The sequence below is a fragment of the Gavialis gangeticus genome, unplaced genomic scaffold, assembly GCF_001723915.1.
Source record: "Gavialis gangeticus isolate Ggan-Ray unplaced genomic scaffold, GavGan_comp1, whole genome shotgun sequence".
In the NCBI taxonomy this organism is placed as follows: domain Eukaryota; kingdom Metazoa; phylum Chordata; order Crocodylia; family Gavialidae; genus Gavialis; species Gavialis gangeticus.
Genome location: NW_017728991.1, coordinates 15,020,546 through 15,031,859, shown reverse-complemented (window position 1 = coordinate 15,031,859; position 11,314 = coordinate 15,020,546). Strand labels below are relative to the sequence as shown.

The 11,314-nt window shown below is 43.3% G+C and overlaps 1 protein-coding gene across 2 annotated transcripts in view; it reads left to right on the top strand.

The window, feature by feature from the left end:
- GRB2 (growth factor receptor bound protein 2) overlaps positions 1-10,744 on the top strand; it is an 84,526-nt gene extending 73,782 nt beyond the window's left edge. For both annotated transcript variants that reach the window (XM_019518170.1, XM_019518179.1), the window contains exons 3-5: positions 3,825-3,947; positions 6,261-6,429; positions 8,457-10,744. In XM_019518170.1, coding sequence (XP_019373715.1) covers positions 3,825-3,947; positions 6,261-6,429; positions 8,457-8,642 — 478 coding nt within the window. In that variant the 3' untranslated portion in view covers positions 8,643-10,744. The remainder of the gene's footprint in view (positions 1-3,824; positions 3,948-6,260; positions 6,430-8,456) is intronic.
- Positions 10,745-11,314: the final 570 nt, after the last annotated feature.

The window sequence follows — 11,314 nt, the reverse complement described above, 5'->3', positions numbered from 1 at the left end:
CAAAAAAAAAATCAAGAAAATCAATTTGACCTGAGCAGGAATGATTTTTGTTCTGTTTAAATCACACAAAACCACCAATAAATAGTAGGCAGGCACTTAAGGATATAAGTTCCTAATATAAAACTTGTATTCAGCCAAGGTAAAAAGATGATGCTTATTTTCAGGAAATAAACCATTTGCATTTGCAGTGAATTCTATAGGAATCTCAAAAAAAAAAGACATTGAGTGGTGGGTACAATGAATGGCAAACTAACAATGTGTTTCCATAAATAAAGTAATCGTGTTAGTGGCCTTGCTGTTGGAAATAGCATGGTAGTGAGGATTAGCATGTCCTTTCCATCTGGAAACATGTGAAACAAATTTTAAAATGCAGTAAACCACAAGACATTAATAAAATGTATCTAGAGTGAAACAAGGATGTGTTTTCTAATCTGAAAGCACTCTTCATTTAATGGAACCGCTTGAAGGAGAGTTAAAACTTTCTCTGTACGGTTTCAGTAGTCAAAAAGCTTTATTAAACATGCCACACACAGTTATATACGCCTGTGAGCACATCAAGGATTTGCATCACTGATGAAATGATACCATTAGTCTTGCTGTGCATTATAACAGTTACTCTGAGCTGCTGGTGAAAGAGGAGCTGGGGATACCTGTTATTGCACAATCTGCTCACAGGGTAGTGAAGCCCTTCTCTACTGTTGATGGCATCTGTTCCTGGAGAGCAGAATTAGTTCTGTCACTGATGGAGATCTCACTGTTGCAGGCCCTTAAACTCTGCATCTTTACAGATTTGTGGCAGTGAGTACCGTCTCAGACCAGATCACAAGGCCAGCTATAAGCATCTTAGTCATTCTCTCTGGTTCTGAAAATGGTTCTGGTTTTCCCAGCACAGTACCTGACCCACATCTCAAACCATTTGTTTTGGAGTTGAATCTGGAGGTCTAGGCATGGTTCTGCCTTAGAATCCTGTAATTCCTTAGTCTGGTCAGCATTTTATATAGTAGGTTCATGACTTTGTTATGAACCAGGTTAGTCATCTTCTGACTGAACCTAGTTGCTCTGCTCATTGCAGCCGTGTATGAATTATGCATAATTGTCCAATCTGGAACAGGAGGGAAATTGTGCTTTGGCACAAAATGCATTTTTCATTTATGCAGAAGAGGTGCAGGGCCCTAAAAAGTTGTGAAAAGCTCTTGTTTTTTCCCCAACTGATCACAGCTGTTGTGTGAAGAGCAGCCATTTAAAGAAACTTGTGGTTGAAGTCTGTCTCTGTGTAATGACAGAAGGAATCTTAGTTCCCTCCAAGTTCCACTGGAATGGTAGTAGCCATTTGTATTATCTATTAAAAATTATGGAATTGATTTTCTCACTCAAGTATAACATCTTCCAAAACTTTGCAAATCAGTACAGAGCCAATGGATGCTTTAGAAGGTGCAAGTAATAAAGTAGCCTATCTAATAACTGCTTACTGATCACCTTCAGTCACTGGGGCACAGTTTTTTCCATAATAACCAGCCATGCATCAGCAGGTTTCTTTATAGGAGGGGTGGGCGATTATTTGGGCCATGGGCCACATAGGCAATTTTGGGGAGCTTTTGCAGGGCCACTCATTATACTTCTCCCCCGCCCCGCTTTGCCAACAGCTCACCAGGCCTGGAGCCTGTGTGCCCTGCGTCTCCAACCTGCCACTGCTGCTGCCACCAGCACCCAGCAGCAGCTGAGCACACAGCCTGCCCCATGCCTGCTCTGGACTTGCCCAGGCTGGAATGGATTAGCTGGGACCCACGTGCACAGCCCTGAGCCTGGCTCACCCCACGCCTTTTCCAAACTGGCCCATCCACGATGAGCAGTGATGGCAGCTGGGCAGAAGCTGCTGCTGGGTGCAGGGGAAAAGCAGCCACCTTCCCCTGCCTCTGCCTAGTCCCTCTTGCTGTGGCTGCCTAGAGCCTACCCCTGGGCAGCCCTGCAGCTCCTCCCTACTGCCATTGCTGCCCTGCTGAGTGGCCAGGAGTCTATACTGGTGGTGGTGATGGCAGTGGTGGGGAGTTGCGGGGCAGCCCAGGTGCAGGTTCTGGGCAGTTGCAGTAAGAAGATCCCAGCAGCGGTAAGGAAGAGGTGCCTGCTTTTCCCTCTCGCCCAGCAGCAGCTTCTGCCTGGCCACCACTGCTGCCACCACTTTCATTGTAAGTGAGCCAGTCTGGAGTGGCCTGGGGCTGGGGCTGTGGGCACAGATTCCAGCTGGTCTGGAACTGATCCTTTCTGGTCGGGGCAGGTCCAGAGCAGGCATGGGGCAGGCCAGACCAGGGCCGGGACTGTGCATGCAGGTTCCTACCAGTTTCAATGCAGCTGGGGACAGCAGCAGCAGCTAGAAGGAGCTACTGTCACCTGGGTTGCCTAGAAATGGAGTCCAGTCACAGTCACCCCAGCCCCTCTGCATACCTGGAGGGCAGTGAGAGGCACCATGGGCCAAATGATGCCTGGGCCAGACGGGACCAAGGGACCCACCATAAGCCAGACAAAGTCCTCTGCAGACCATATTTTGCCCACCCCTGTTTTATAGTCATCGATTAAAGTTTGTGTCTGCAACCTGTGCAGGAGGGAACTCTTTTATGTCTTCTGTTACAGAAACACAGGCCTCTACCCCATGAACTGTAGAGGAAGATTTTCACTATGACTTGTTCCTTTCTTGGACTAGCCATTTAGTCTACTTTGTCATGGGCATAATTAACAAAATTTTGTCCTGAACCATTCTACAGGCTTTAGTTTGTTTAAGGTTACAGTGACTTTTTGAGGATGTAATTAAATCACATCTATACTGAAAGGTTAAACCAAACTGGAAAGTAGACTTTAATCTACATTTCTGTAAATGTGGTTTCTCTGCTAGAATAGTAAAGAGAGGCTGGGAAAACAGATGAATGTACAGGCAGTCCTCGACTTGCAACGTGTTGAGTTACATTTATAAACTGACACTCTTTCAACTTTCTGATGTTGGTTTCAACTTTACAACTCTTGATCCAATGTGATGCCGTGCCAGCGAACAAGTTTGCTGTGTCGCCCATCCCCCTGGACAACATCCTTCCTTGGATGGAAGAAACTTCCTTGGACACTTTCTTTAAGAAAGCAGACAATATTCCTGAAAAACCTGCAGCCAAGACTCCTGAGAAGACTGTAGCCAAGAACCCTTGAAGTCCAGCAAAGACACCTGAAAGAAGTCCATCCAAATCAATATGATTGCTATTTGCAGTATAAATACATTAATGTAGCTTTATTACTCATCTATAATTGATTTGAGTACAAAATTCTGGGGTATTTTTGGTGAAAATAGGGTATCGGGCCTTGGTTCAGGAACCAATCCCCGACTTATAACATTTTCTTATGAGAAAATTGGTTCTGAGTTGCAACGTTTTGACTTAAGATGCTGTTTTCAGGAACCGATTGTGTTGCAAGTCCAAGGACTGCCTGTATTCACCTTCCTCTATAGGGGTGAAGTGCTGCTCATTTCCCTTCAGTAGCTTCTCTTTTTGTTCTTACTGTAAATGCTGAGTTTTGGAGGGATTTAATTTAGAAACATGGCAGGTGATCCTAATGAGGCTAATTCAGTGCTCTTTTGATGGAGTCGCAGTGGTATTTATTCACAGCATAAAGGGATTTGGACCAAAATAATAAGTCTAACACAGCAAAGGTTCTGTGGAGCAGTATCAGGGTACAGTTCAGTCCATTACTACTTCTGTTGAAATTGCTTTGTCTTTGGGTAAATGTCCAGTTATGCACCTTCCGTGGGAAAGGGCCAGTGTGTAATTTTCTCTTTTTTTTTTCCCCCACAGATGGTTTTTTGGGAAGATCCCTAGAGCAAAGGCTGAGGAGATGTTAGGTAAACAGAGACATGATGGTGCCTTTCTCATCAGGGAGAGTGAGAGCGCTCCTGGGGACTTCTCGCTCTCAGTCAAGTGAGTAATGCTGCCCTGAAGCAACCAGCGTGCAAAGAGGTCATCCCATGCTCATTTGGGTTCTGTCCCTGTCTTTCACAACTGCCCCTTTCTCTTGAATGCCCAACAACTGTTCTTTCATTTAACATGCATCTGCATCACTAATGGTAAGAAAACGTATGTGCTGTGGCCTATCAGGTGTTACATTATTGAGTTGATGTTTCACTAAAACTGAGTTGGTGGCAGCGGGTTTAGTGAGTTCACACTAAACTGGGCATGTATTGGATTGGACTACTGTGACAGGAGTCATAAGTGGCCATTCCTTCCTTCCTTGTTGGCACAGGCCGAAACTCCATTCTAGGAATAGATCTGGTTTTGCTGGGAGTTATTACTTAATACTGTAATTGTAGTAATACCCGGAGGTGCTGTCTTAACAAACAGCAGTTGTCACGGGGTGGTGGTTGACATGTGATGATTAATATAGTCCCACACCAGCTGCAGGACAGCACTGTAAAACTATCTGACAGTTTGACTTGCCTGTGTACGGTTTATGTGCTTAAAAGATCTCCCTTCCTCCTTGCAGTTAATTTCCTTCTTTCTCTCCACCTACTGGCAGGCTCCCCTCATCCAACAGTTTTGAGCAATACCTTCTTTAGAACCTAAGCATCACATCCTGTTTATCCACCTGAGGTTGCTGGAGAGTGTTGAATTTTCCATGCCTGTATATTTGGTTTTTGGCACAATCTGATGGATTAGCGAAGAACAAGGGTTATGTGAATGACCAGAAACAAAAGAAAAAGGGGGACCTTCATTCCAGAAAACTTATTTCTTTACAAGCTACTACATATTTGTTTTAAATGCTGGGGTCCACTAACCCATTGCTGCCTGCCTGATGGCTCAGTGTGGCCACCTCCTGGTAATTTTCTCAAATTTGTGATTTTTTTTTTCCTTCACATTTTTTTAACCTCTTTCAAAAGGGAAAAAGCTTTCAGATTATACAGTAAATGGGTTTATTAACCTCCTCTGCAGCATCTGAAATAGAAAGAAACTTTCTCAGGCTGAGGAAAGAATTGAAGCATTAAGCATACATATTTGATGCTTGCTTTTTGGAATAGTAGTGTACTAGCTGGTAATGATGAACTGTGCTAATACCAAATAGCCGTTAGATCATCTTTTCAATGTTTAGGATTATGGAGGCAAAACATTGTAACGCTGTCTCCACCTACCACCCTGCAGTAGCCCATTCATGTCTCCACTTCCATTAGAACAAAATGGCTGCAAAAAGGAACAGTTTTTATTGAAGGTGAAAACTAGTTGGCCTCTTCACACATTGAATAAAGTGCTTAAAATGGGGCAAAAGTTGCAGTTGTGTAGGGGCAATAGCACCATAACTGTGCATTTCCAAATTTAATTGAATTGCATAGACAATTTTTTTTTTTTTTTGGACAGATCTTACGAGAGTGCTTGCCTCGTAATATTTGAATTGTGGATTTTGAAGTTTTATGCTCCAAAGGGAGAGGAGGCATAAAGCACCGTGGTGTGTCAGGGTATCAGTTTTAGCTCCACCTTAAAGATTTTTTGTGAGTTTCCATCCAGAATGCAGGGGCAGAATGGCTTTGTTACCTAGTAGTTGGGACATCAAACCTATCGAGACAGTATTAGCAGTTGCTCTGCTTTTAGTCAGGGGTAATTCAGCTAGAAACAGGCACCTCCAGAAGACACACTGTAGCTCTCGAGTCGTCACTTCAAAAGAAATTAGCTACTCACCACAGACCATTAAAGTGCCCTGGTGTACTACATGGGGTCCTGGCCTACACCCTCTCCCAAAAACCCCACCTGCTCTTCCGAAATACACACGTGTGCCAAGGGATGCCCATTCACATCCCAGCTCTCTTGCCGTATGGAATGGCAGCATAGGAAAGTTGAAATTTAGTATTAAAGTCCATTTGTACTGAGCGCCATATCTTTGGAATATATGATCAGATTACCCCATATTTTGAATGTAAATGTCTAAAATTCCAAGAGATTTGAGACCAGGCTTGACAAGCTTGTTTTTCTTCCAAAACATACCTCAGACACTGAACCGATCTACAGTCCGTTTTTACCTGGACAGTGTATGTTCCTAGTTGCTTCCCCCCAACTTTTAGCCTTTATAGGCGGCAGTGGGTTACTCTGTATACTCTTCAGTATAAGGATCTTCCAGTCATTAACAAAGAAACTATCCTCCTTATGCTAGGAAGTATCTTTCTATGTTTTCTTTTTTTCATTTCTGTCAGCCTAGGAAGGGAAATGCCATGTGATCGTGTATGCTCATTCTTTTTTCTCCCCCTCCAGGTTTGGAAATGATGTGCAGCATTTCAAGGTTCTTAGAGATGGGGCTGGCAAGTATTTCCTCTGGGTGGTGAAGTTCAATTCTCTGAACGAGCTGGTAGACTATCACAGATCCACCTCTGTCTCCAGAAATCAGCAGATATTCCTCAGAGACATTGAGCAGGTGCCACAGGTAAGGTGGAAGGATACGAGCATTGCCCTCACAACCTAAATGGGGAGCTGTCAGGAGCCTAGAGTAGGAAGGGCTGCTGGGCCTTTCAACCTGTTCTACAGAGAGAACAAGATTAGTTACTTCATTATATGGTTCTGACCCTTGGATTCTGCAGACAGTCCCTGTAAAAAGAAATAGATTCTGTTCCTGTGCCCCTCTTTGTTTGGAAGAGCTTTCTATCAGTGGTAAGCACCTGTGTGTCCCTATGACTTCCTGATATCATGGTCCATTTTTAAGGTTGACCCTGGATGATCTCTGTCTAAGGCTTTCTGGTAAGCTCCATGGATAAAACGTGGCCTTAATCACGTCTTTAACCAGTGGGCCCCAACATCCAGCGTGGGGGCACCATGCTGCCCACAAGATCCTCTAATATTGTTCACAGCCAAAGGAAAATCCAAGTCCAAAACTGAAGTTGACAAGGAAAGTGTAATGTTGCTCACAGCACTGCCTGTTGGTCAGTGAAAGCTGGGGACCCCTGAAATAGGCCTTTCCTTCTCTACATGTTTCCAGGAGACTTCTTTACTGTTTTTCCTATATTTTTAGGCAGAATTGGGTTCTCGCTTGCCTCCCTTACTTCTCAAGGCACGTAGCTGAGGGACTGGATGGTTAAGAATAATGGTACATGAAGTTTCTCTGGGATGCTGGTTTGAATCCATCCCATGTTGTTAGTGACTGAAAGTTACTGCTTAGTGGCTCTTGGGTGAGCTGTATGCTACAGTATTTGAAAAGCAAACTGAAATAATCAGATCAGGTAATTATTTGGCATTTTTGCCTTAGCAGAAAGATAATCTTGTTGTTAGATATGGTTTCTTCAGCCCTGACAACATAGAAGGTGGTGGGAGCTTATGCTACACTACCTATTTGCCTCTGCTATACTTACCACTGGATAACAGGACACCAGTCTTTCAGGGCTGCCAGACAAGTGCTAAATTAGCAGAGAAATTTAAAAGAAATACAACTGAAAATTTAACCTTCCTAGTGTCTTAATTTTAACTGTAGAATGTGCTTTTAGTTTCCACAAATACAGTAGGCAAAACTGTCCAACTGAATTTTTTTCATATTCTGTCCAACAGAACCTCGCAATGAATTGAACTACAGTTAGAAAACATCAAAGAAATATTTTAAAACCTCAGTAAGGTCCTAGTGCATCCCTCTGTAGGGGAAACCATAGCTTCATGGTGATGGCTGGGCTCATCAATATTGATCAGCTTTGCAAACTCTGAGGACATCTTTACATGTGCTCCATGGTGGGGGTGGGGTGCTTTAGTTAGAGTGGCTCTCAGGAGGCATCCTAATTAAAGCACCAGCAGTGTCTCGTGTATTTGGTGTCCCGCAATTCAAAATGGCAGAGGGGGCACTTTAACTAAAGTTTGTTTGATGAGCTTTAATTAAAGTGCTTTTGCTGCCATTTAAAATGTGGAGACACTGAATACATGTAACGCTGAGACAGCTGGAATGTGCTAATTAGCCGAGGGTGCTAGTTAGCATGCTCCGACAGACTTGATTAATCAAGTCTGCTCTGATGCATGCTAATTAGGGCATGTCAGAGCAGGCATCTGGCACATGTATATGTGCCTTGAGATACAAACTGAGGGAGAAGACAGGCGAAGCTTTGGGACACAAAGGAGAAGAACCAAAGGAACACTGATGCAGAAGTGAAAGTGTCTGTATTGGGACTCCAGTAGCCCTTAAAGTATGGCCACCTGATAAATATATGAATCCAGTGGGACTTTTAGAATAAAGACATCCAAGATCATTCTTATAGCTGTTTTAATCTGCTCTGTTTGATGATTTTCAAAGTCCATCTATATTCTAAATTCACCAACTGAAGATGGTGATGATGAGCAGAGAACTGAAACAGCCCAACTATTTGCTAGCAGACCCTGAACTCTGATGCAGGGCTGAGACCTAGTCTGTAATGCTGAGGTGGCCAGGGAACTCGTGTGCTTTTCTTTACCCTCACCTTTGTTTTCTTTTTTTCCATGCAGCAACCTACATATGTTCAGGCCCTTTTCGATTTCGACCCCCAGGAGGAAGGCGAGCTGGGCTTCCGTCGGGGAGACTTTATCCAGGTCCTTGACAACTCTGATCCCAACTGGTGGAAGGGAGCATGCCACGGACAGACGGGCATGTTTCCGCGCAACTACGTGACCCCAGTGAACCGGAACATCTAGAGATAAATATTAGAGATTATTTAAAGAAATCGGAGAAACAGTAAATACACATACAGAATCTAACTGCAGCCGGTGATCTAGTGTCACAAGGCGGTAAAGCTGAGTCACCTAGTACCATGAGGTGATCCTCCTTCACTCAGTATGGAACTTTGGGGGTGGGAGGGAGAGCAACTTACACGCCAAAACTTATCTTTAAATTAAAAAAAAAATTAACAGATTTTTCTCAGCTGCTCCTGGGTTTACCCCCTTTTCACTCTTCCTTTTCCCCCATCCTCTGTCCATCAGTGCATGAAGTTTTAATGCCATGTAAAGTCCTAGCCATGCTGATACAGAAAAAGGGAGAAACTCTGCTGGTATTTTCTCTCTGCACACAGTCTTCATTTGACCTGGAGGGAGAAGAGAGAAGAGCCAAATCCACTGTCCTGCCTTGTAAAACAAAACAAAACAAAACAAAACAAAAAACACAACAACAACAAACAATCAGCCAGTCTCTGCTTTTTTGCCTTCAACGTTCAGCTCCTTCAGTCTGGGGAAGACTAAGTGTTTTCTTTTTTTTTCCCCCCCTCTCTTTAGACCCTCTTCCCTCTGAAGCTCAGCAGCTTCAGAGTGGAGGAGATGAGGTTTCTTTGAAAGTTGTGGAGCTGCTTTTGAGAAACTTCAAACTACAACTGAAGTTTGTTCTCTTGTGTGGTGACAGCTTTTTGGGTTTTTTTTCTTAAAGGTGTATTATCGAGCACATTCTGTAACTGTTTTCCATAGTGCCTTTTCCCTTATTTTCTTTCCTTAAGTTAAAAGGACAGTCCAGAGCTTTTCAGAGAAGTTTTTTTTGTTCCTGCTTCTGTGTAAATAATTATTTTTAGGGGGAAGGGAGTGAAGGGGTGGGTAGTCTATATCGATGAATATAAAAACATCCACGGACAAGGATGGAGCTTTAATTTTAATGTCTTACCATGTGACTTTCCTTATTCCGAGGGAAAATACAAGGCAGACAGTGTTGTAGGAAGCAGCCTAGGCTGCTCAGGGTGGGGAGTTACAGCCGAGAGCCTCAGGAGTTGGGGGAGGCACTCGTTCCATTATGGTTGATGGGAATGGGCAAAAAATATTTTGGGGCGGAGATGAGAGAAGTAGCACCAGATTACTATTATGGAAGAGACTAGTCCTGAGATATCCTATGAAATGTACATTCCTTTTGACAGGAAGCTTTATAATGCAAAGAAACCTCAAGAACTAGCGCTTGAAAACACTTTTAAGCTTTTAGTGAATGTTCATACGTGAATCATGTAATCAGTCTGGCTCCTTTTTGGGCTAGGTAGGAAATATTTGCAGTCATGTCTTGCTCTTGAAAGAGGAAGTTTGCATTGCTGTTCTCCTGTTTCTGTCTACCCCTTCTTCCTCATGCCAGTGTTAAACTGTTTTAAGAAGCCAGTTCTGTCGTCTTCACTCCCATTTCACAGCAGGCTGTGCGGTGACAGTGTCCCCTCTTCTCCACCATGATGGCATTTTGTTAAGGCCATTTGCTCCTCTGCCAGAGCAGTTTGATTTGGACAAAAAGGAGAGGAATCAAACTCTGGAGCTTTTTGTGCCAATCTTCAGTTATGCTGTTCCTTTTTGGTGGCCATGCGACTGAACCCCTTTACCCCAACAACGAACCCAAAAACTGCAACGGAGATCTCCCACCTTGCTGAAGTGGAGAAGTTCCTTTGTTGGCGGGTGCCTTTTTGTACTAAGTGTTACAAACATTTTCTTCCTGAGATGGACTCTGCCTTACACTTTAATTCTCCAGCAGATGAAAGAGAGAACTACCCTGTAGAGTATTAATTTCTCCCCACTCCTTGCTAGCTGTCATTCACTTTTTCCTCCTTTCTAAAGTGATTGGAAAAGGAATCTATGGCATTCTACACCTGGACCATTTGATTGTTTCCTTATTTTGGAATTGGTGTATATCATGCAGCCTTGCAGACATATGTCTTGTGTGTGTGTATATATATTAAAAAAGAATCAGTGTTTAAATAAAAGGCCTATGTACTTAATCCTTTAACTCTGCAGCAGCATTTGGTAGATAGTAATTAACTGTGAATAATAAATATACAGTGAATTCTTCACTTGAGCATCTGTCTGTTATTTTTATTTAAATAAGTGCTACATCAGCTGGTCAAACTACTTTATAAAGTGCTGACTCAGTGGAGGAGACGGATTTATCTCAGTAGCCAAACTGGCTTGAAACACCTGGAGTCCCAGGAAACGAGGGCAAGTCCCAGGAAAAATTGACTGAATCTTCTTCCTTCTTTCAAGCATGAGAAATAGAGAAGCATGATTTGGTGTGCACAGCCCTCCAGATTAAGAGAAAAGATCCTGTCTGCTGCTTGTGGGCACTGAAAATCAAATGTCAACCGTTTGAAGAGTTGGATGGTGCTTAAATGGTTTTCAGTGCATCCTACACCACATCCTTTCTTTTCTCAAAAATTTCCCTCAACTTTCCCAGGTAAGCTTGAACTAGTGATGAGTTATGGAAGATGTGTAGGATATGCCAAAGCTTCTGATGACTCCACCGTAGTTCTGTCCCACTGAAGCACAGTGGGGAGAGAGGGTGAAAACTGACATCTGAGTTGCATAAAAACAGCAGCCTTATTTCTAATACATTTTCAATGAGCTTTTCCCTTGCTTCCCCCTGC